General features: G+C 34.9%; 2 protein-coding genes across 3 annotated transcripts; both read left to right on the plus strand.

Annotated features, from left to right (window-relative positions):
* Nucleotides 1–1,636: 1,636 nt before the first annotated feature.
* LOC110649516 (probable serine/threonine-protein kinase SIS8) lies at nucleotides 1,637–22,787 on the plus strand. Of its 2 annotated transcripts, none has more exons than XM_021804102.2 (13): nucleotides 1,637–2,963; nucleotides 4,627–5,064; nucleotides 7,967–8,070; nucleotides 16,117–17,402; nucleotides 17,497–17,537; nucleotides 18,241–18,309; nucleotides 19,217–19,317; nucleotides 19,836–19,914; nucleotides 20,017–20,115; nucleotides 20,264–20,332; nucleotides 20,735–20,784; nucleotides 20,891–21,067; nucleotides 22,292–22,787. In XM_021804102.2, the coding sequence occupies exons 1-13, from the start codon at nucleotides 2,505–2,507 to the stop codon at nucleotides 22,437–22,439; spliced, it is 3,120 nt and encodes a 1,039-aa protein (XP_021659794.2). In that variant the 5' UTR covers nucleotides 1,637–2,504; the 3' UTR covers nucleotides 22,440–22,787. The 2 variants fall into 2 exon arrangements, with proteins under 2 accessions (XP_021659794.2, XP_057996019.1); XM_058140036.1 differs by having other exon boundaries at nucleotides 2,826–2,963; nucleotides 4,608–5,064.
* Nucleotides 22,788–22,925: 138 nt separating this feature from the next.
* Nucleotides 22,926–24,854, plus strand: LOC110649517 (peptidyl-prolyl cis-trans isomerase FKBP17-2, chloroplastic). The gene is made up of 3 exons (XM_021804103.2): nucleotides 22,926–23,760; nucleotides 23,952–23,996; nucleotides 24,381–24,854. The coding sequence occupies exons 1-3, from the start codon at nucleotides 23,363–23,365 to the stop codon at nucleotides 24,733–24,735; spliced, it is 798 nt and encodes a 265-aa protein (XP_021659795.2). The 5' UTR covers nucleotides 22,926–23,362; the 3' UTR covers nucleotides 24,736–24,854.
* Nucleotides 24,855–25,638: the final 784 nt, after the last annotated feature.

Raw genomic sequence — 25,638 nt, forward strand, 5'->3', positions numbered from 1 at the left:
ATGAGTCATATGTGTCTAAGATAAGAGTTATAGAGATGATAATATTAAGGTGGATGAGTGGTCATACTATATTAGATAAAGTCCGTAATGAGAGTATTAGAGAAAATGTAGGAGTAGTGCTAATTGAGGATAAATTGAGATAAGGGAGATTTAGGTGGTTTGGTCATATGAAGCATAGACATACGGAGGCTCCAGTTAGACAAGTAGAGCACATTAGGTTAGAGGATAGAAAGAAAAAAAGGGGTAGACCTAAACTGACTTTGAGGAAAGTAGTACAACATGACATAGAAGCATTACACATTTCCGAGAATTTAATCCAAAATCGTTTAGAATGGAGAAAGAGAATCCATATAACCAACCCTAAATTATTAGAAAAAATGCTTAGTTGTGTTGAGTTGAGTTGAGTATTGTTTTGAGTACCCAATTGTTGGAAAATATAAAAAATATTTTTAAAAAATAATTTATGTTTGTTTTACATAAAATAACTTATATAAAAGATATATTTTCTAAAAAAATATTTTTTATGAAAATAAATTTCATTATTTGATTGCAATGTTAAATTAATGATATGCGTCTATTTCATGTATGTATAATTATTTCTACATTTTAATAAGATTATCAATTCTAATTTTCTCTTTTGAAACAATAAATTTATTTTTTTTAGAAATGACTTGGTTTCTACTTTGATTAGGAAAATATTTTTCACTGACCAATTTTTCTAAATGTTATAAACACTAAAAAAAAGTTAGAAAATATTTTATGTAAAACAAATAAAGTTTTAATATACAAAAAATGTACCTTACATTAAATAAAAAAATATCCATGTGATTGTAATTGCCCTTTTATTTCCCACGTGAATTTTATTTTACAAATTGGTTAGGTAAGAATTTTCATTTTTTTCACAAAATTTTCTATGTAGCCAAAGAAAGGAAAATTTTCCCTTTTTTTTTTGTGGGAAAAATCATTCCAAATTAATGTGGAAAGTCAAGATTCTTTCCCTTTTGCCAAAAAAAATCATAGATGCTCTCTTAAATAGCAAAATGCCAATCACAACCGTAATTTGATTTTCTTTATATTCATAAAGGTTGTGCTTTTAACGCTTGTGGATATTCTAGCTAATGTTAACAAAAATATTATTTTATATTATAAGATATTTATTAATTAATATATATTTTTTTTAAAGATTCAACTTTTAAATATTACTAATTTTAATTTTTTATATTAAAAATTTATTTTGGTTGAGAAATTAGTATGAATTATATTTTTTAATTATTTTCACTTAATAAGAGAATGACTTTAATATAACTAAATTAAAATTGATTGACGTAGAACGAATTATATAACTATTATAATAAAAGGCTAAAATTATATAATTGAGATAATTTTTATAGAAATTGGAAAAATTTCAATTCTGTAATAAAATTGAAAAAAAAAGTTAAAATATGTTTTTTAAAATTAGATATTTAAAAAAAAAATATGTTTTTCAGCTCGAAAAAATAGTCCATGAGCTGCAAAAAGAAGCAATTTAATGCAAAACGACAAAATTAAATGGAAAAGGAAAAAAAAATATAGCAGAAAAAGTTGAGTCTCATAAAAACACCATCTTTCTCTCCAACTTGCACATTCAATATTCCATTCCTCACGCAAATTTCCAACTCATGCCTCCACCACGCTTGGGAGTTTGGGACTCCATTCCAATCTGAGCAAGAGAGACGAAGGAAAGGACAATGGTATTTGTTTTGGAACCTTTTAGAAAGGGAAGGATATAAGGCGAGAGAGAGAGAGAGAGAAAGCCAACCGGTTGAGTAGAGTTTTGTAGGTGTTTGTCACTGTTTGCCACCCCATTGACCTTTTTATGGGACCGTGAAAATCCTTGTGCATCAAATACTAAAAGTGGGTCATTCTTTGTTTTTGAGGTCCTACTCTCCCACTTGTTGGTCTTTGCTGCTGCATCTCTTAAACTTTTTCAAAACTAACCCCTCTGCTACCCCTTCTCTCTTTTCTATGTGTTCTCTTCCTCCCTAAGTCCAAAAAAGATCTATGTTTTTCACTATCTGGCTATTGGTTTATTCTTGTTCAAGGTTGCAAGGATCATATGTTTTGATGGTGCTATTGCCTGTGCTGTGCATGCATGCCAGTGTGCTATGTGTTTGAGTTTCAATTCTGTTTCTTTTTGTTATCTTCAAGGTTAAGGTTGTTGTTGTTTTGTGAAAGGGAGGGTGTTATTTTTCAATTCAAGCATCTGGGTATTCTTGATACTGGGAAAGCTGTTCTGGGTATTGCTTGAAGTGATTGTTGTGGCTATTGGATTTGATGTATTGATTTTGGGTTCACTTGTGGGTGTGAAGCAAAAGGGGCTTTTTGGATTTGGTTCAACCTTTTATTTTCTGAGGTGATTTTTTTCACTGATTAAGTTTTCATGCTTGGTCCAAGACAATGGAGAGGTTTATGGCCAGATTTTTATTTCTTTAGCATTGAACACTTCAACAGCTCTGGGAAATAACATGAAGAACTTTCTTAAGAAGCTCCACATCATGTCTAATCAATCACAAGATGCAGAAGGGTCAAATTCATCAAAGGGCAATAAGTCCATTGATGCATCTTCCCCTGATAGGGTTTTACCCTCTAGGTCCAATGAGCATAAACCCTTCCCAGGTATTCCCAATTGGTTGAATAAAAAAAGTCCTAGTCCACCATCATCTTCAAATGTGACTAGAGGAGAGAGGACCGAGCCATCTGATTCGATTAGTAGTAGTGGTTTGGATGTTTCTGATGCAGCCAGGCGTGACTCAGGGTCTTCGAGGGATCCTGAAATTGAGGAGGAATATCAAATTCAGCTGGCTTTGGAATTGAGTGCTAGAGAGGATCCTGAGGCAGTTCAGATCGAGGCTGTCAAGCAAATAAGTCTGGGCTCTTGTGCTCCTGAGAATACTCCAGCTGAAGTTGTTGCTTACCGATACTGGGTAAGCTTGTCTATTTATTTTCACCTTTCAAATCTAATTCAATTTCAAAGTATGGGTTCTCACAATCTGAATACTTAAAATACCTACATAGAAAACATTTGCTTAAGAGTAAGTAACTCCTGTATGATCTAATAATGAAGTCAACTCCTATATATGATAAAGCGTGTATGAAATGTCTTGTGGAAAACGTACATGGAACATATTCATTTTAACATTCTGCTATTGCCCCCGATATTGCCAATAAATTTCTTAAAATAGTTTCAGTGCAGTGGATGCTTATCAACATAATGGTATTTAGTGCAAGAATGGGATTGCTTTTAACATAATTGATGTTCTTATGCGGAGAAGCTAGAAGATTCAAGTAGTTGGAGAAAAGAAGAGCAGAAGTAGGGCTGATGGATTGAAGAGATAAATAAGAATTTTGATGTTTAGACTGATAATAAACCATATGATCCTGGATAAAGATAAATGGAGGAGAAAAATCCTTGTGAGCAATCTCAATTAGATTGGGACTGAAGCTGAACCTTTGTTGAGTTTGGCGTTTAGGCTTAAAAATGGAGTTATGCTCAAGGCCAATGTCATCCTTAAAAGTCTGGTGATGCTTGTTCTTCTACATTTATGTACCTGTAACAAATGGAAAAAAAATGAAGCTCAATTTATAGTATTAGTCTGTTATTATAAAGCTGCCACTAGTGCTGCTTCATAACAAGTAGTGGCATAAATCATGACTGTAACTATTTACAAAATCTGGATTTAGTACCTTTCGAAGAGGAAAAGCAAAAAGGAAGCTATTGAGACTTATCTTTTGAGGAGTTGAAAACAATTCATAAATGATAGGATCTTGCAGAAGCGGAAGAGAAGAAGTTGAGGAATGGCAACTGGCACCTCTTCATCATAGATGTTATCATGTTATATGTGAAGCTATGGTTGTTAAGATGGGCCAGTTTTTTGATGTCTGATCATGTCCTATTTCCTCATCTGTCACTGAACATTTGGTAGTATTTGAAATTGGTTATTTCAAAAAAACTTTTAAAAGTCGTTCTCACTTTGGTCAATCTTGGCCAAATAATTTGTGATTTTAGTCATTGCATAAAAAATGTTCCAAGAGTTGTGTATTATTAGAGTACACATTATCAAGAAGGTCCCAAAAATTGGAGAACATGGCTGCGAATATTGGAAAAAAGGATTTGTACATTGACAAGCTTGCATTATCAACTTTCAAGGGTTGACCTATTGTTACCACAAATCAACTAGCAAGAAGTTTGTGCTTCTATGTATTTCCTTCGCTCAACCTGGAAAACCCAGCAAAGTAATGAAAGCATTTTTTGGACTTGTGTCTTTTCTGTTGATACGGGTTTTATTATCTTCTCTCAAAGCTAAAACTACAAGAAGCATACTGTCTCATGGCTTTAGAGGTTGTTTTCAGCATAAAGTTGCAGTGAAGTGAAGCAATTAATTGGCTACTTGTTCTTCAGTTTATTCATTTAGATAATTTCTCATCTTCACTAATTGCATATAATGTTTATTTTCGGATGAACAGGAAATTTTTATGATTTAAACTAGAATAATTCAATTGTTTGACACTCTTTTCTGAATTTTTCTTTATCTTGTGTTCATTCTTTTCTAACCAATCTCATATCGTAGATTTATCTATGCTTCACAGAATTACAATTCTCTTGGCTATGATGACAAGATCTTGGATGGTTTTTATGACCTGTATGGAATTTTGACCGAGTCCACATCAGAACGAATGCCTTCTCTAGTTGACTTGCAAGGAACATCAATTAAAGATGGTGTCAGCTGGGAAGCAGTGCTAGTGAATAGGGCTGCTGATGCTAACTTGTTGAAACTTGAACAGAAGGCACTAGAGATGGCGGTCAAGTCAAGGTCTGAATCTCTAGTTTTCACAGATAGAGATTTTGTGCAAAAGCTTGCTATTTTAGTTTCTGATTACATGGGTGGGTCAGTTGCGGATCCTGACAACATGACAAGAGCATGGCGGAGTCTTAGCTACAGTTTGAAAGCAACACTTGGCAGCATGGTTTTACCACTTGGTTCTCTTACAATTGGATTGGCTCGCCATCGTGCATTAATGTTTAAGGTTCTTGCTTTGACGATTTACATCTTTTATTGTCAGATGCACCTAGTCTAGGATACTAATATGGCATTTATGTGACTGAACCTTTTAAATCCATATTTGAACTTTTTTTTTTTTTTTTTCAGATGATATTGTTAGAATTGATGAGATTTTTACTTAATTCATGGGATTTTTCTTATATTGGAAAATCCCATGATTCAAGAGGAATGTTGAAATTCTCCCTTAATTTATGATATCACCAAAAGTCAATAATCTAGGAATAATTTATGGTATATGTATTGTATCCTCCGTTATAAATATGGACTCGTGTATTGTGTAATTAGAATGTGAATTGAATGAAAATGTAGTCTTTTTGTTCTTCTTTTCTCCTTCCTCTCCTCCTCCTTATTCTCTTTCTTAAAAACTTAACATGGTATCAAAACCTTGAAAATTTTGGGTCTCTTCTTATTCTTCCTTTAAAATTTCTGGGATTCTTATTCTTATTCTTCTCTTGTTCTATAAGACCAGGGTTTGAAGCCCTGACCTTTCTTCCTTCCAAAGTTGTGGGTTTGAGTCCCAAAGCTATGGGTTTTAGTTACAAGTTATTTTTCTTCTATATTCTGCTTCTTCAATTTAGCTTTGGGTTTGAGTCCCCAAAGCAATTTTCTTCCAAAGTCCCCTTCTTCATGAGTCAAAGCCTGGGTATTGAGCCCTTCCTTGAAAATTCTCTTTCCTATTTACTTTTATTCCTCAAAGGAAAACCATACCAAGGTATGAAAACACAGAACTGAGAAGATCTCTCTCTGCCTCTCTCGGTCCCTTTGCTTCTAAGGAAAATAGTCACTCGAAGCTAGCCCAAACTTTTTGGTGAAGCTTCAAGTCTCACCACCTAGGAAGTAGCACTGGGTGTAGACGATCACAAATCCAAGAGACCAGCATCGGAAAAGGAGTGTGTGAAGCACATGCACTGATCTTCTTCTCTGGCCCTTGCATCACGTGCTAGAGCGTAAGGCCACCTCCGACCACTGTTTATCACTGGCGTTCTCTCCAATGAAGTTGCTTGAGTTAGGTGACTCCATCCAGTCTCACCTAAATCTTACCAAAGAATTATCCAATCTTCAAGTAGTAGATGTTTATTTAATAAAAAAGGGGGAGCTTGATGATGGATCTATAACTTTAGCAAAAAAAATCTAATCTAGAGGGAGTGTTAAAATTGATGAGATTTTACTTAATTCAATGGATTTGTCTCATATTGGAAAGTCCTATGATTTAAGAGGAGTGTTGAAATTCTCCTTTAATTTATGGATTCTTAATTTATGGTATTAGCAAAAGTCAATAGTCTAGGAATAATTTATGGTTTATATATTGTATCCTCAATTATAAATATGAACTAATGTATTGTGTAATTAGAATGTGAATTGAATGAAAATGTAGTCTTTGTGGTTCTTCCCTTCTTCCTTTCCTCCTTATTCTCTTTCTAAAAACCTTAACAAAATTAAATTAACTACTTGTTGTACAAATGCTTGTGATAATGATGCCTTAACTATGAATATCTTTATTTATGCATCTACCATTGACTGCATGTGCTAGGAGGAATATTATGGAGTGTAAATCAATCCTAAGATTTCCTTAAAGATCTATGGCTAGGATATCTGTAAAGAATCATCTAAAGATGAAATGAAAAGGCCCAGCAACCATAGATTCGAGACCCGTAAGCGGTGGGCTGAGTCCCAACGAGCCAAACTCGTGACATGAGCTTATCAAGACAGACTCAAGTGGATCCATGGGCTAGGCTAGCAAGCTAGACCTTGAGGGTAGAGCCAAGAGAAGCCAAACCTAAGTTAGATGGGCCATCCCATGCAATGACAAGTAATAACTGGTCCTGTGAGCCTAACTTGAACCCAGTTGCACTTAAGGGGAGTGTCGGAATATGGTTTATGGGAGCAAGTCCCACATTGACAGTGTACAAGAAAATTAAAGGGCACATAAGTTAAAGGCAAACCAAACTAAAAGGGCTTTGGCCATTTTGGTGATGGGGAGCCCAATTTCAAGCCCAGTTCAGTATGGAGGCTTGCCTGTTTGATGATTCAGACTCCTAGGCCTATATTTCTCAAAAACTCTATTAAGTGGTTGTGGCAATTTTGAAACACTGAATATCATTCTCTGAACTTTTGGTGAGCAATCCTAGTTTGAGCTCGCTGAAACTCAGCAAATAAAAATGTAGTGCTTTACTTTGCTGAAGCAAAAATCAGGTTATGTGAAAGCTGGTAATGGTGCTGAAAACCTTTTCCTAATTGGTCCTTGTTTCTACCTTTTGAACTTTTGTGGATGGCTTGTCTTGCTGAAGCCATACTTGCATCTTTTTTCCTAGGAAGTTTATATAGTCCTTTGTTTTTGTTAATCTTCAATTTTTCAAGATCTACTCATACAAAATTTACCCAAAATAATCACTGGTCATTTCATTTCTTCTTGTATGGGTGGAAAGCATTTGTTGTGTAAATTTTTGGTTCTTGCTATCTTAAGCTTGTATGTCTCAAGTCAGTCATTGTCAAGTCAGAGGTGTGGCATGATAACTTGGTGGTTACTGTTGTTAACATCAATTGTTCGATGCAGCTGCTGTTAAGTCATTGAGGGACGTTGTGCAAATTCTTTTGCAGTTTATCTGCTCACTTTTGAAACTTATTCATAAAGTCAGCAGCTTTCTACTACAAGTTTTTATTATAATATTTTAAATATTTTGATGTGCCCTTTTTTCACTGAATTAAAACTGTTTAGTCAATTGCTTGCCTGATTATTAGAGCCTCATATTTGCCTTACTCCTTTAGAACTATCTGTTGCTTTGTGAGTTTGGCCTCACTTTTCAGAAGTCTTTTTCTCTCACTAATTGCTTTTCTTTTTCATACCTACTGCTTTTTGGGGTATGCAGGTTTTGGCTGACAGCATAGGCATACCATGCCGGCTGGTAAAAGGTCATCAATACACTGGTTCTGATGATGTGGCCATGAATTTTGTAAAGATTGGTGATGGAAGGTAATTGCAGTTATAAGTTTCTACTTCATTTTATTTTCCTTTTCTGGTGATGACTATTTTCCTCTGTTAAAGTCAGCTGGATTATTTAGGATTTAGTTCACTGTTTGGTCTGCAGCAGAACATGATCTATCTTGCAAATGTGAGCTGCTATACTCTAATGCAACTTTTCGATGTTTATTCTCATAAGTAGATTAAGCTATTGCATCATAGTCTAAGGAACTACTATTTTCCTATTCTTACATTGCATGGGATTCTTAGCGTTGGTTATGAGGTTGTTGCACGCTGATGGTTGTCGATTCCACCAAAAATTGAATTAACTGAATTTACTAGTAATGAAATATTTTCTGCAGTAAGTGGTAATCCAGGTCGAATCCTAGAGACTGTGTTACTAAATTTCGTGCACTTGTGTAATAGGAAAAGAAAAGGTGGGGAGAGGGGGGTTATAACACTAAATAAGAAGAAATCACGTTCAGAAATTAAAGAACTAAATTTAAATATGAAACTCTCAAATTAAACAAATTTTAGTCCAAGGTAATTCGCATTTCAATGCATGACTCGATCATAGACAAAAAAAAATATAATTATCTCTTATTGAATACTTAACGTAGATTTACCAAACAGCGAGGTAAAACCCCTAACTTCCCTATACTCATCAATTCGAGCCTAGCACTCTTGTTGACTCTAATTATTAACTGAATTGGTATTAAGCAATCCTCATTAAATTAATAACTGCTTTAAGAACAGTAAGTAGTTAAGCTGAACAACGATTTATAAAGCATAAACCATTTAATTCATCCTATTGTTTCCTCAGGTTATTATCGAAAACTTGGATCATAATCAATAAAACCTAATTGCTACTCATATTCAATCTTACACAACAATTACGGATTATGAAGATGAAATAGCAATTGATCAAATCAAACAATTAACTAATAGGCCTTTTTTGCAAATCATTCAATAGATAAAAAACAATTAAATCAGGAAACAATAAATATTCAAAAAGACATAAATTAAATTAAGAACCTGATCTCACAATTCATGCATAAGAACTTGAATCTCTTGAACTGAATTTAAAACTTAGCCACTCATGTTCATGGCTTACAGAAAATTGAAGAAAAATAAAGAAGAAATCTAAAAAGAGAATGCAGAATGAAGGTCTTCTATGGTGTTCGAAGGTCTGGTTGGTTCTTTCGGCTGCTGCCCAAAGATGGTCTTTATACTCGAAAACCTAATTCAAAAAAAGAGCCAAACTTGGAAAAGTTTTGAAATTCAAAAGACAGATTTTCTGCTCTGCAATCATGGCAGTTTTTCAGCCACTTCCCTTTCGAATCTGCCTCTGCCTTCTTCTGGAAAGTTGTAGCCCTACTTTTTAGCTTTTCAACGGGTACTCATTTGCCTAAATCCGAGGTCTACAGCCCAAGTTATGGGCTAAAAACCGAAACTGGTTTCGACAGACGGTCCAGCCCATAATTTTGACTTCATTGCCGTTTTTGACAATTAAAATGGCCTTATCTCGTTTCCAGCTCTTCACAACAATTGTAGAGATGTCTCTTAAGGTTCAATTGGGCCTGGGTTTGTTTCATTTGGACCTCCGGAGCTCCAGATATAAAATAAATCCCAAGACTGATCGTGACAAATCAAGTATGGGCTTTTGCAATAGATCCATAGCTCATTTTGTCAACCTTGGAGACTGATTTGGGCTTTGGTCCCTCTTTGTCATTTTTAGTGCTCTAACTTAGCTTTTCAATGAATTAAACAGCACTCAATTTGGAAACTCACAACTTTAGAAATGCCTAAAAAATACAGCAAAGGTCAAATTAATGTAAATGCTGAAAATTTCTCCATTTAACACAATTGTTCCAACAACTATTTAAAAATATGCCTAAATGATAATTATATTTTAATCAACTGAATTAGGCATAAAAACACATTAGAAACACTAAATGTGATGGGAGTAAAATTAATAAATAATGCACTTATCAAATTCTCCCACATTTATTCCATGCTTGTCCTCAAGCATGACTTAAACTCTCAATCAACTCTACTTAGAAGTTCACTTAACTTCACCCTATCACAACATTTTCTAACAAAAGATTAAAAGTTTGAAAGAAGAGGCAAGTAAGGTAATAACCGTCACAACAAATTCCATCAACACCATACCAATATATCAACAATTCTCCAACACAAAATAAAAGGCTTGAAATCAATTAAACTCACACAATTAAAGTTCCATAAAATTTTAAATCAATACATACCAAAACACAAGGCTAATTTATTAAGGTATAACAATTATAGCTTTTTGCAAATCTTAGGGGAGATAGAAATGACCCTTTTTTTATTTTATTTTTTTAAATTTGAAATTGGTACTTCTCTCTCGTCACAGTTACTTTCTTTTTATTTTATTTTATTTTATTTTAACCGTCACTTTCAGAAAAGCACATTTCTCATATCTTAGCTAGCTTTTGGCCTGAGAATCGACATGGGATTCATGAAGACCCCTGGTTACTTTGCTTAACTAAAATAGAGGAGCAATTTTCAAGTTCAGCCTTTTATTTTCCCTAATTTATGCGTCTACATATTATAAAGTGCCCTGATAGATTAAACAAAGTTCTGAAATATGCATGACACTAGTTTAAAGTACACATAACTAATCATTTCACAATTAAATCAAGCCTAAATAATTTATGTAGGAAAAAAAATTGCTCTATGGTATGGAGAAGAGGGAAAATCCATCGTTAAAGTTACTATTACCTTGCATAAAATCTCAAAAATTCAATCTAAAATAGAGAACTTATTTCAAGGACAAAGCACTTCTCTCCGAGAGTTAATATAGAATCATGAATCAAGCTTATGAGAACATTTTATTTATTTATTTATTTTTTAATTAAAAAGATTACAGCAACAAATTTCTCCTCCTCCCACACTTAAAACTTACATTGTTTTCAATGTAAAGCCCAAATGCAAAAGAAAAGAAAAAAAATGCTAGAAAATAAAATAAAATAAGGGAAAGAAAATAAATCTGATTGTGGCTAACAAGCCACCCATGGGTTGCCTCCCAAGAAGCGCCTTTGTTTATCGTCGTTAGCTCGACATGGCAAAGCTCCTTAATCCACATAGATTGGGTTACTCAATTTGAGCTCCTCCATTGAATGCTCCTGAAACTCCTTATAAAATGGCTTGAGTCTATGATCATTGACCTTGAACACTTTGTTAGTTCCTAAACTTTGAATTTCAACTGCACCATAAGGAAACACATTAGTAACAACAAATGGTCTAATCCAACAAGAACGCAACTTATCAGGCATCAGCTTCAATCTAGAATTATACAATAAAACTTTTTGCCCAATCACAAACTGCTTTCTTAGTTTGTCATGGAATGCCTTGGTCTTTTTTTTATAGATCTTAGAATTCTCATAAGCCTCAAGTCGAATTTCCTCTAATTCATGCCATTGTAATTTTCTTTCTAACTCATCCTGCACAAATGTATCAACAATATCAATAGAAAAGACAGAATGATCATCAGCAGGATACTTCATGGCATCAAAGATATTAAATTTGACAGTCTCTCCATCAAATTCCATAGTTAAGGTACCATCATCCACATCAATTTTTGTCTTGGCAGTTTTTAGGAAAGGTCTTTCAAACAAAATCAAAGCTTACTTTGATTTGAGAGCATTATCCTCCATATCCAGAATGTAAAAATCTGCGGGAAAAATTAATTCTCTAACCTGCACCAACACATCCTCAACTACTCCCAATAGGTAAGCATTAGAACGATCAGCTAACTGAATAATGACACTGGTTTCTTTCAAAGGACTCAAATTTAAAGTTTGAAAAACTGAATTGACATAACATTAATAGATGTTTCTAAATCTGCCATTGCACCTTCAAATCTAGAATCACCTATTTTGCAGGGAATAGAAAACGAACCTGGATCCTTACACTTAGGGGGTAATTTTCGCTGAATTAATGCTGACACATTTTCCCCCACACTTATCTTCTCATTATTCCTCAACTTGCGCTTTGTAGTGCATAATTCCTTAAGGAATTTAGCATACCTCGGAACTTGTTTGATCGCATCAAGTAAAGGTATATTAACCTCCACCTTCCTGAAAGTCTCCAAAATTTCTTTCTCTTGTTCTTCTTTCTTAGTCTTGGCCAACCTACAAGAGAATGGAGGAAGAACAAAATTATTAATCTTATTCAGTTTAGGTTCAGTATTTACCTCAACTTCAGGAATTTCAGACTCTTTTGCTCTTTACTTCTTCTTTTTCATTGGCTCATGTGGAGTCTGATTATCAATTTCTTTCCCACTCCCCAACATTATAGTACTCGCATTTTCTCTGGGATTCATGACTGTTTGTGATGGAAGCTTTCCAGAACACCTTGAGCTTTCAGCTTACTCACAGATGAAGCTAATTGACCAATTTGCCTCTCTATGTTTTGAATGCTATTTCTGGTCTCCTGTTGAAACTGTTGTGTATTGTTAGCCAAAGCCTTATTAATTTCATCAAGTGACATACCTTGATTTGAGGGAGGCAGAGGTGGTTGATTCACTTGTGGTCTCTACTGATGGTATTGGTTTTGCACTGGTTGATTCCCATAACTCAAATTGGGATGATCTCGCCATTATGGATTATAAGTTCTTCTAGAAAAGGGATCATACTTGCGTTATGGCTGTCCATAATTTTCTACTGCATTAACATGTTGCATTGATTCATCATCTTGTAACGCAGGACACTATGTCAGTTGCATGACCCCAACCCGAACAAATTCCACATATCTTAATAGTTTGCATATTCCCTACAGCCAACTACCTCACCAAAGAAGTTAAATCAAAAATCTGTTTCTCAAGGTTAGATGTACTTACCTCATTAACCTTCATAGGTGTGTGATCCATTCTCATTCCAAATTGCTGAGAATTTGCTGCCATGTTAGCAATCAGCCTCCTTGCATCTTCTGGTGTTTTGTCAACCAAAGCTCCTCCACTAGCAGCATCTATCATATTGCGGTCCATTGGTAGAAGTCCCTCATAGAAATACTGAATCAACAGCTGCTCACTTATTTGATGATGGGGACAACTTGTATGCACACAGCTTTTTAAATCACTCCCAATACTCATACAAACTCTCTATTGTACTGCCGGATTCCACAAATTTCTTTTCTTATGTTGGCAGCACGGGAAGCAGGAAAATACTTCTCCAAGAACATCCGCTTCATCTTATTCCATGAGTTGATAGATCCAGAAGGAAGGTAATACAACCAATCCTTAGCTGTGCCTTCCAGTGAGAAAGGGAAAGCTCGAAGCTGATTTGATCCTCTGAAACTCCTTGATCTCATTCCACAAATTTCTTTTCTTATGTTGGCAGCACGGGAAGCAGGAAAATACTTCTCCAAGAACATCCGCTTCATCTCATTCCATGAGTTAATAGATCCAGAAGGAAGGTAATACAACTAATCCTTAGTTGCACTTTCCAGTGAGAAAGGGAAAGCTCGAAGCTTGATTTGATCCTCTGAAACTCCTTGAGGTTTCATGCTGGAGCACACAACATGAAATTCCTTTAAATGCTTATGTGGATCCTCACCTGCAAGACCATGGAACTTAGGCAACAAATAGATTAGTCCAGATTTTAACTCAAAAGCAACATTTAAAGCAGGGTATTGAATACACAAAGGCTGTTCGTTTAAATCAGGAGCAGCCAACTCTTTCAAAGTCCTAGCAGCCATAGTTTCGTTTTCGAAATTTGAATCCGAATCCGAACTTAATTCCCTTGGAGATTGGACTCCTTTAGATATACTCGGAATCTGCCTAGCTTGCTTAGCCAATTTTCTCAACTGTTTACCTATTTTTTTCTACTTCTGGATCAAAGATTAACTCACCAGATTGAGAAGTTTTTGTCATAAACAAAAAAAAAAAAAATCAAAGTAAAAAAAGAAAAATGCCTCAAAATCCTAGAAAACGATGGAATTTGGCCTCAAGAGGGTGGGGCCAATGAATCTTACAGATTGATTGGTCTTGATCAAAATGTCGTTTTCTTCAAAAAAAGTATGGAGCACCCTCCTAATTCAACCAAAAATCTGTCGATGAATAGTAACACCGTAATTTTTACCGAAAACCTGAAAACAGCAACACTTCACAAACAAAGTTAATAATAAAATATCCTAACACTAAAAACATGAAATCCAATAAACTTCAGTCCCCGGCAACGGCGCCAAAATTTCTTGATGGTTGTTGATTTCACAAAAAATTAAATTAACTGAATTTACCAGTAATGAAATATTTTCTGCAGTAAGTGGTAATCCAGGTCGAACCCAGAGACTGTGTTACTAAATTTCGTGCACTTGTATAACAGGAAAAGAAAATGGGGTGGGGGGGAATTATAACGCTAAATCAGAAGAAATTACGTTCAGAAATTAAAGAATTAAATTTAAATATGAAACTCTCAAATTAAACAAATTTTAGTCCAAGGTAATTCGCATTCCAATGCATGACTCGATCATAGACAAAAGAAATACAATTATCTCTTATTGAATACTTAACGTAGATTCACCAAACAGTGAGGTAAAACCCCTAACTTCCTTATACTCATTAATTCGAGCTCAGCACTCTTGTTGACTCTAATTATTAACTGAATTGGTATTAAGCAATTCTCATCAAATTAATTACTACTTTAAGAACAGGAAGTAGTTAAGCTAAATAACGATTTATAAAGCATAAACCATTTAATTCATCCTATTGTTTCCTTAGGTTATTATCGAAAACTTGGATTATAATCAATAAAACCTAATTGCTGCTCATATTCAATCTTACACAACAATTACGGATTATGAAGATGAACTAGCAATTGATCAAATCAAACAATTAACTAATAGGCATTTTTAGCAAATCATTCAATAGATCAAAAACAATTAAATCAGGAAACAATAGATATTCAAAAAGATATAAATTAAATTAAGAACCTGGTCTCACAATTCATGCATAAGAACTTGAATCCCTTGAACTGAATTTAGAACTTAGCCACTCATGTTTATGGCTTACAGAAAATTGAAGAAAAATAAAGAAGAAATCTAAAAAGAGAAGGGAGAATGAAGGTCTTCTATGGTGTTCAAAGGTCTGGTTGGTTCTTTCGGCTGCTGCCCAAAGATGGTCTTTATACTCGAAAACCTAATCCAAAAATAAGAGCCAAACTTGAAAAAGTTTTGAAATTCAAAAGACAGATTTTCTGCTCTGCAATCACGGCAGTTTTTCAGCAACTTTCCTTTCGAATCTGCCTCTACCTTCTTTTAGAAAGTTGTAGCCCTACTTCTTAGCTTTCCAACGGGTACTCATTTGCCTAAATCCGAGGTCTACAGCCCAAGTTATGGGCTAAAAATAGAAATTGGTTCTGACAGACGGTCCTGCCCATAATTTTGACTTCATTGCCATTTTTGACAATTAAAATAGCCTTATCTCACTTCCAGCCCTTCACAACAATTGTAGAGGTGGCTCTTAAGGTTCAATTGGGCCTAGGTTTGCTTCATTTGGACCTCCGGAGCTCCAGATATAAAATAAATCCCAAGTCTGGTCGTGACAAATCAAGTATGGGCTTTTGCAATAGATCCATAGCTCATTTTGTCAACCTTGGAGACTGATTTGGGCTTTGGTCCCTCTTTGTCATTTGTAGTGCTCTAATTTAGCTTTTCAATGAATTAAACAGCACTCAATTCGGAGACCCACAACTTTAGAAACACTTGAAAAATATGGTGAAGGTCAAATTAATGCAAATGCTGAAAATTTTTCTATTTAACACAATTATTCCAACAACTATCTAAAAATATGCCTAAATGATTATTATATTTTAATCAACTGAATTAGGCATAAAAACACACTAGAAACACTAAATGTGATGGGAGTAAAATTAATAAATTATGCACTTATCACACGCATTTAATTGTCAAATATTAGCCATGAGGATCTCAGAGAAGGGAAATTTCCTTTAAAAATTTTAATTTATTCATTTAGGAACATTGAATTACTTATTAAGTTAATGGATGGCATGGTTTCAGGGAATACATCGTTGATCTAATGGCTGATCCTGGCACACTAATTCCTGCTGATGTAGCTGGATCACATATAGAATATGATGAGTCTTTCTTTGCTGCTAGTCCTTTGTCTCAAGCCATCGACTCATCTTATAGAGCTTCTTCTAGTAGTGGACTAGCTAGTTCATTTGAAGAACATTCAGATGCTGGGACCTTGGAGAAGAGATCCAGATTCAGGAATGTTTCTGCTGCAGGAAACCAATCTGAGGACAGGTGTGAATTTAATGAATTTGCAAATTTGACCAGGATAATTAAAGGTGAAGAAGAAGCCAAGACGTCCTTAGATGATTTTAAGAAACCTTCCAATGCAGAGAAGGTGCTGGTGCGGGAGGGTCCTAGCAGGCCTAATTATCCTTTTGCACATGCAAGATGTCCTTCATGGACTGAAGGTGTTAGCTCTCCTGCCGTACGTAGAATGAAAGTGAAAGATGTTTCGCAATACATGATTGATGCTGCCAAAGAGAATCCACAGTTAGCCCAGAAACTTCATGATGTATTACTAGAAAGTGGTGTTGTTGCTCCCCCTAGCCTGTTTACTGAAATTTATCATGAGCAGTTGGATGGATCAACTACTGAGGCCAAGTCCCCTGTAGAAGATAAGGATGACCACAAACTGAAGAGTGAATCCTGGCATATGAAAGATCAAGATGATCTTGGTCCTGCTCGATTTTTGCCCCCTCTGCCTCATCACAGATTGCATTCTAAAGCAAGTCTTGCTTTTAACCAACCTGAGCAACTTAAACCTGCGGAAGGTTTAGGGGTCAACCATCCTTTTGCTACGAGAGAGTTCACTGGGCAACCCGTGTCATTGCAGTCTGAAGTAACTCCTGTGAGTTGCACAAAAAATGTTCCTGTTGCTGCAGCAGCAGCTGCTGCTGCAGCTGTTGTTGCATCTTCTATGGTTGCTGCTGTGGCAAAGTCAAGCACTGACTCAAACCTTCCTGTAGCAGCTGCTGCCACTGCTACTGCTGCAGCTGTTGTTGCAACAACTGCAGCTGTCAGTAAGCAGCATGAGCAGTGTGCGCGAAGTGAAGGAGATGCAAATGGTTCTGGTTATGAGCCACAGGGTAGTGGGGACGGTGGTAATGGTGGCCAAGAACGTGATGCTGTTGGGGAACATTCGGAAGGTGAGAGAATATTTGATAGATCAGCTGGCAGTGGTAGCTTGAAGTCTGACGCAGCACTAGATGACGTTGCAGAGTGTGAGATTCCTTGGGAGGAAATCACCTTGGGGGAACGTATTGGACTTGGTACTGGCCTTTGCATATTCTATCAATTGCAACCCTGACTATTGTTTTGTACTTTATATATCATTTCATCCTTGTTGCATTCTTTGTTTTTCAGGATCATATGGGGAGGTCTATCATGGAGACTGGCATGGAACTGTGGGTATTCTCATGTCAATTAAAATTTTTCATCATTTTTGTTCTGCGTATGTGCCAAAATGTTCATTAATGTTCATAATATGCTCATTTTGGAGAGGAATCAACGTCAAGAATGCCAGAAATTTGTGATTAACTTTGAAGAATTCTCTTCTTTCTTGAGGGGCTGGCATCAGTAACTATACAGCCCCAGTATTTGGAGGCCTGTATCTATAGAGCCTAGTTGTTTTAAACATGAGTGAAGAAACTAACTGTGGGCAGTTTTGTCTATTTGTTTCAAATATGAAACTAAACAATTTTAGCAAAAGTTGTTATCATCCGTCAGAAGAACCAAATCTATGAGGTTTTACCTGATTGACATAAAAACATAGGAAGACCTTTCTTTCCCAAACTATTGGGGAACATGTTATTTGGGCAATCATTATATTTAGTGGTTGTTTTTCATCTTAGGAAATATATTTTGGAAATTAGTTTCTTTTAAATTCTTAGAAGATTCTTATCTGTTATGGGAATCCAGGAAGCAGGTTTACTTAAGGAAAAGTTTATGGGATGGCTCAAAATTCAACAGTGCAACACTTATTTCTATCAATGGATCATGGATAAAATAGATCAACTGAATTTGTCATCTTCTACTAATTCTAACTATTCCTTCACAATGTTTAGAGGTAAATATTTTGACCTTGTTACCATTTTGGTTTTTTAACAGGAGGTGGCTGTGAAGAGATTCCTGGACCAAGGTATCTCTGTTGAATCACTTGAAGAATTCAGAACTGAGGTACAAGCGCTTCTTTGTCCTTTCTCCTATCATAGAATTGCTGATATTATGACCGTCTAAGGGAAGACATGGTAGGATATTCCTATAGTGCTTGTTAGAGATGCCTTAACCTTGTAGTAATTTCTATCTTGTAAATGATGCCATGTCTGAGCTACATGCATCGTGTGCCCCTTTTATTTCTAGACTATATGATACTGTGAAGCATCTCGGATATCTGTTAGCGTAGTTGATCAGTTGCTGTAAGTATCAAGATGAAGGGGCTTAGGAAATAAGTATACTAGTTTAAGCAGATCGTGAAACGGCAACAGTTTACAGGGGCTGTATATATATATATATAATGTAAAATTCACTTTGATTTCACTTTGACATGTGTATTCTTTTGGCTCTGATATCTTTGTGACGGAATGGTTTGCTTCCAATTGTTAGTCCGTTAATCTTTAGTGAAGGTGGATCTCTAGGTCTGCAGTAACCTTTACCCACTGAGTTGGGCTACTTTCTATAACCTTAGGATTCAAATTCAAAGGTGTTGTTGGAGGTTCCTTCATTTCATATTTATATGTCTTACTGGTGCACGTTTGGAAAGTTAACATACATTGTTTGTCTGGAAAAATCATCTATGCTATCAGATTTGCTTCCAATTGTTATTTGGCTTGAATTCGTATCTTTGATTAAAATCTTTAGGGCGACATGATTCCATTCTGCAGTTCTGATTGGACAAGTCGGTTTAGAATTATTAACAATTTATTTTACCTCATATATTATGTTGCAGCTCTGCTAAATTTAAAATTGTGTTTTTATGTGTCTACTTCAGATATTGTGGATAAATTAGTACATTTTATCACGATGTACTTGAATTATGAGAGTTTTATTGAATTTTAGCCAATTTACTTGTGATTTGAATTGCAAGGTTCGAATCATGAAAAGACTCAGACATCCCAATGTGGTTCTCTTCATGGGAGCGGTAACTCGTGCCCCAAATCTTTCCATTGTTACAGAATTTCTTCCTAGGTATGTTGCCACACTGTTTAGTCCATTTTTTTTTACTCAAATTATATTCTTGAAGCCAAAATGTTGGAAATTTTATTTAACTATTATCAGAGGTCATTGCCTAATTACAAATTATTTCAGGTTCTTAACTAGTATATGTTTGTAGCATGAATGGCAGGAGTGAAATACTGAAACTTTTATGGCAATTAGGATGGACTTCACAATGATCATGTTGGGTTACTAAAATGTTGCTGATTGAGGCATATTAGTTTTTGGATTGCTGTGTCAAATTTGCTCATCCGTCGCTACAACATTGCATGTTTTTCATTTTTCTTAGTGTCCATTTAGAATACTTAGTGGTTGTTGTTTCTTTGTGCTTTGTAATTTAGCCTACTGAACAGATTATCATTTTAAGTTTCCATATCTGCAAATATTTAAAAATAGTATACAGTGCCCTTGAAATCCCATTGGAGTTGTAATTTTATTTAGCCTAATATTCATGTTAATGGGAGTATTGAAGGTTGATTTATGTTTTGCAGAGGTAGTTTGTATAGACTAATTCACAGGCTTAACAATCAATTAGATGAGCGGAGACGTTTGAGGATGGCCCTTGATGCTGTATGATTTTCTATTCATGCCTTATTCAAATATTAGTTAGCATAAATCTTCGTTCTTCTGAATTGATTGGACATTTTCACCTCTGCATGATTGAACTTTCAGGCTCGAGGAATGAATTATTTGCACAACTGCACTCCAATGATAGTACACCGTGATTTAAAGTCCCCAAATCTTCTGGTTGATAAAAACTGGGTAGTGAAGGTACCCTTTATCTTTTCAGAGAGACCCTGAACACTTTCGAAATGCCCTTCCATGCTATAATTATTTCTCAAGTCTAATCTAGCATTATATATGTTTTTTTGATAGAAAACTAATCCAGCATTATATGAAACTTTTTGCCTGTTGTTAGGTATGTGATTTTGGGCTATCACGAATAAAGCACAGCACGTTTCTCTCTTCAAGGTCAACTGCAGGGACGGTAAGAGACTTATTTTAGGAAGTAGTTTATTTTTATTTAGTAGTTTTATTTAATTTGTAATTCCTAATTAGAGTTGGAATTAGGTTCGTATTTCTTAATCATAATGTAATTAGGACTACAAAACTCTATATATAGGGCTTATTTTCTCTACTTATTTACAGGATTTATTATGATTATTGACTATTGATTTTGTTTGGGATTAAGGCTTAGTTGTTGTTGTTGTATTGACTGTTGATTTTGATCAAATAATTTGAGAATTAGTTTCTCTCAAATTTGAGAATTGTTCTCTAATACCTATTGGTTCTACATTAGTAAGCTATGCTAGTATTTGGTACTTCCCTCATAACTTTTTATTTCTATCAATTTCTTGGTATAATTTACTGTTGTTGTATCTCCCTTCAGGCTGAGTGGATGGCCCCAGAAGTGCTTAGAAATGAACCTTCAGATGAAAAGTATGCAAATTCTCTTTCCCTCTTTATGTTCTTGCTTCTTAGTATTTCTTTTTGGACCATTGTTAAATTTTCATAATGATAATATAAAGTGAGGATCAATATGCAGGTGTGACGTTTATAGTTTTGGGGTTATACTATGGGAGCTCTGTACAATGCAGCAACCGTGGGGTGGAATGAACCCAATGCAAGTTGTTGGTGCTGTTGGATTTCAACAACGACGTCTTGACATTCCAAATGATATGGATCCAGTCATTGCGGATATTATTCGGAAGTGCTGGCAGACGTGAGTATTTGGTCTTTTTTATTTTTATTGATTTATTTTTGAAATTTAAATATTTTGGTTTTGCCGAATATTCTTGGTTGCCTCACCTTAGATGACAGTACTGTCAACAATTTCTACTGCACTAGATGCTAAACTCATAATGATGGAATTGGCAGCTTGAAAGGACACACAGACGCAAATGCTTGTGGTTTCCATTTTTGAGTTTATAGGGTCTTGTTTCATTTTCCTTTCCTTTTCTCTTTGTTTGCAGATTTATTTATATTCCCCTTTTCTCGTCTTCTTTTTTCCCCAAAATGCAGATATAGGCAAAATAGTTGAGACATGCATCCTCTGGAAATTTCAATAACCTAAATAACAGGTTACTTTTTTAGTAGTGAGTCTATGTTGTTCATGGACAAAATTTGGAAACTGTTTTTGCCATTTAGGCTTTGAAAACTAAATGTAAATGCGTTCATCTTGTTTGAGCTTCTCAACTTAAGCTAGTCAAGGTTTTCATCTCTTTAAGCTGTGGAGATGACCAGAATCTTTACAGATTTGGTATTATGGAATGGATTAAGAAAATAGGATGATTTTGTGTGCCTCTTGTCAAGTCTTTCCTAGTGCAATAAGCATTTCTGTTTCTACCTTGTGATAGAAAAAGGGACTTACTTGGTTGAAAATTGAACTGAAATTAAGATAAACTTCTCAGAGAAATGTTTATCATGCTAAAACTAGTAGCTCACAGCGTCAGTATCATACAAGCAAAGAGAATAAACATTGAAAAATGTCTAAGTATAGCCCCCAGGAACTTGTGCCATGCAGAAAATCATTCTGCCCCAAAGATGAACTCTCATTTTAAATTGTTCTCTCCTCTTTGTCAATGAACTCTCTCCTGCTTTTTCAAATCCTAAACCTTAATTTCTTTTCTTCTTTTATTTTCTAAAAAGAAGCATTGAAATCTGACACATCAAAAGCAGAGTAGCATGGGATCTTCAAATTTCCTCTGCAGCTGCAAAAGAACAGATTCAAAATTTATTATTGGGCATGAAAGAATAGATATAATTTACCAAATTGCATGTTGCATAGAATTGTGGTTAATTACATGCTATAGCTGGTGAATGTATTGTGGCCAGAGCTTCCTTCTTTTGTGCTTTGCATGCTCTAGTCCATAGAATGAGTGTTAGATTTGTTGTATGTTGGGCAGGTTGATATAGAATTAACTTTTGGCCTCATTTTAAATTGTAGGGATCCGAAATTGAGGCCAACATTTGCAGAGATCATGGCTGCTTTGAAGCCATTACAGAAGCCTATAACCAGTGCACAAGTGCCAAGGCCAAGTTCATCTACACGAGGTAGGCATGAGAAAGGTAAGCTGTCACAAGAAGCAGAATAGCAGGCAGGCTAACGGAGCAAGTTAGTGATGAAGCCGAACTTCAGCTCATTTGATCGCCAAAATATGGAGGCAAATTATGGACTGTCTGGGACAAGAGTACACATCGAACTACGAAAATATAGAGGAAATATATGGACTGTTTGGTACAAGAATACGAGAGATATTGATCGAAGATCATAACCCAACATAACTTCCAATTTGAGATGATTGTGATTCTTTTCCAATGTTTCCCTTTTTTTCTTTTGTATTCTTGTGCAGCAATCCTCAATGTGTATTTGTTTGTAAAAAAAAAAAAAAAATCATTTGAAATTGTTGTAATCAATGTTTTGTGTTTTTCTTGTGCTTACAGTTTGATAGCAAGCAATTACAAACTGAAGAAGCAGTAGGAAAAATTTGGCTGCCATGAAGAGCAATGCAGTGGATTTACCTGCAAGCTTGGCAAGATCTAAAAATGATGCCAATTTGTTGCTCAGAAGGAATCTGATGAATGGAGGGGAATATTGCCCCAAGTATGAATATTTTTCACCATGTTTTGGAAAGTTTCCTAGAGCCCTTAGAGTCTTGATCATATTTGAGTGAACTGTCATAAGTCCTCAAAATGGATAAATCATGTCTCTGGCTCCCGAGTGTCCTAAAAGTTTAGGTTTAGGGCGGGCAGCCGCAATGCATGAAATCATGTTTAGGTTATGTAGTCTTAGATTAGATAAAGAAAAGAAAGTCCCTGATAGGGATAAGGGAACCTTTCTTTTGGGTGTCTCTGTAGCCAAACAGCCTCATAAAAAGCTTAAGAAAGTGAAAGCAAGAGACCCCATCATTTAAAACCCATCACATACATGGATAAGTAGGGACCAGCTACTGCTATCTTATTTTTTCTATTTCACATCCTAATATCAACACCAAGAAACTATCAATAAGCCTGAAAGATGGCTACCTTGTGTGGCTCTACACCATTTCTCTCTTACCCACTACCAAGAACTAACCATATCTCTTCATCGTCACAAACGCCACCTCCTCCTCCTCCTCCTTCTTCGTCCACTCCACCTTCACAACCACAACCTCGAACACCATCTCCGCAGCTAAGCACAACCTCATCTGAGCAGCTGACACCAGTCATCTCAGCTGAAGTGCAAGAACAAAAGGAGTCTACTAAGCCTGCTTCTTCTGCAACCAAAGTTGAAACCACTGACTGGATAGCTTCCACACTAACAAGGCGTTTTGGACTTGGTGCTGGCCTTGCTTGGGCTGCCTTTCTTGCAGTTGGTGTGGTCTCTGAACAGGTTAAGACCCGCCTTGAAGTCTCGCAACAAGAAGCAAATACAAGGTCTGAAATCTAACTTTTCTATATCTCCATCTCGTCCTCTTACTCTCTGAAACTTATGTCAACAGATGCATATATTGATTAACTTGTCCAAAATTCCATAAACTAGCCTGCTTGTGTAAAGAACAGTACACTAAGATGGCTTTAATTCTCTGGAAATTAGAAATATCCTAATTAGATTCACTGTTTTGCAGAGATGTTGAGAAGCAAGAAGAGGTACTATTGCCTAATGGCATAAGGTACACATTTTCATCTTGCATGATATGCCCTCTTGAACTATGTAGCCAAAGAGTGGTTTTTGGAAAAATCTCTCTCTCTCTCTCTCTCTCTCTCTCTCTCTCTCTCTCTATATATATATATATATATATATATTATACAACAACACAATAACAACTAAGCCTTGATACCAAACTAAACTAATTGTGGTTGGTTATATATATCATTTTTCGCCATTCAACTCTATTAGACTCCAACTCCACTCAATATTCAAAACACTTTTACCACATTATCTTAAGCTTCCTTTTTCCCCTTCTCATTCATTCTTTTACTAACTTATCACATTTCCGTACTATTAGGGCATTTGATTCTCTGAGTTGCCTTGTACATGTATTTTTTTTTAACAGGTACTTTGAGTTGAGAGTTGGTGGTGGAGCTTCTCCAAGGCCAGGGGATTTAGTGGTGATAGATCTCAAGGGAAAAGTTGAAGAGAGTGGACAAGTGTTTGTTGATACATTTGGTGGAGACAAGAAGCCATTGGCTTTAGTAATGGGTTCAAGGCCTTATAGTAAAGGAATGTGTGAAGGGATAGAATATGTTCTGAGATCTATGAAAGCAGGAGGGAAAAGAAAAGTTATAGTTCCTGCTAGTTTAGGGTTTGGAGAGAATGGTGCAGATTTGGGTCCTGGTCTGCAAATTCCACCATTTGCCACTCTTGAGTATATTGTTGAGGTTGAGAAAGTTTCCATTGCACCAGCTTGATTTTTTTTTTCCCAAAAATCTTTGAGCTTATATTAATTATCATTTAAAGAATATAATTAGTGTCTGTTTAAACATTATATACTCTTTTTTTTTTTATAAAGAAAGTCATTGACCTGAAATCTATTTTATTTTTAATTTTCTCAATTTATTTTAATATATACAAAATTTCAAATTACTTTGAGAGTTAATCAACAATTTGATTTGGATAATTTAATTGGCCTGAAAATATTTTAATATGAAAATTTGATAAATTAATAATGAAAAGAAGTGAAAATAAAAAGAGAAACCTAAAAATATATGAAAGGAAGTAATATAAAAATATTTATGATATTTAAATATTTATGATATTTGAATATTGAAACAAAATTAGATTTGAAAGATATCTATATAGCTAACTTTAATTATTTGAGACTTAATTATTATTATTATTGTATATATTTTAATTAATTATATATAACTTTTATAATAAATATTTAAGACAATTTATTTTTTAGTTTTTAAATTACACTAGGGATGACAACATATAAACCCATCAAAATTATCTTATCCAAATTCAATTAGTATTTTAAATGCCTAAATTTGTTACCTAAATAATACTAGAACCTATTTAAATGTAAATATTTTAATTAATAATTTACATAAAATATATTTATAATTAATCATTTACATTAAAAACATTAATAATTTTAAAAGAAATTATCAAAGTATCTTATATATTTTTTTTAATTATACTAATTAAATTATCAATTAAATTTTATATTTTTTAATTTTTATCAATTACATCCTGCTGTTAGCGACTGACATAGTATCTTCGTTTGATAATAATTAAAAAAGTAGATATAATTGCAAAAATTTTAAAAGGGTAGGTATTTTTTGGTAATTTCCCCTTATTAATAATAAATA

This window comes from Hevea brasiliensis, chromosome 17, assembly GCF_030052815.1.
Source record: "Hevea brasiliensis isolate MT/VB/25A 57/8 chromosome 17, ASM3005281v1, whole genome shotgun sequence".
In the NCBI taxonomy this organism is placed as follows: Eukaryota; Viridiplantae; Streptophyta; class Magnoliopsida; order Malpighiales; family Euphorbiaceae; genus Hevea; species Hevea brasiliensis.

Excerpts from the sequence above, each read along its gene's own strand:
- LOC110649517 (XM_021804103.2), top strand. The coding sequence starts at position 23,363 with ATGGCTACCTTGTGTGGCTCTACACCATTTCTCTCTTACCCACTACCA. Across the intron at positions 23,761-23,951 it reads CAACAAGAAGCAAATACAAG|AGATGTTGAGAAGCAAGAAG; the intron begins GTCTGAAATCTA and ends ACTGTTTTGCAG. Across the intron at positions 23,997-24,380 it reads CTATTGCCTAATGGCATAAG|GTACTTTGAGTTGAGAGTTG; the intron begins GTACACATTTTC and ends TTTTTTTAACAG.
- LOC110649516 (XM_021804102.2), top strand. The coding sequence starts at position 2,505 with ATGAAGAACTTTCTTAAGAAGCTCCACATCATGTCTAATCAATCACAA. Across the intron at positions 19,318-19,835 it reads GTTACAGAATTTCTTCCTAG|AGGTAGTTTGTATAGACTAA; the intron begins GTATGTTGCCAC and ends TATGTTTTGCAG. Across the intron at positions 20,333-20,734 it reads CAAGGTCAACTGCAGGGACG|GCTGAGTGGATGGCCCCAGA; the intron begins GTAAGAGACTTA and ends ATCTCCCTTCAG.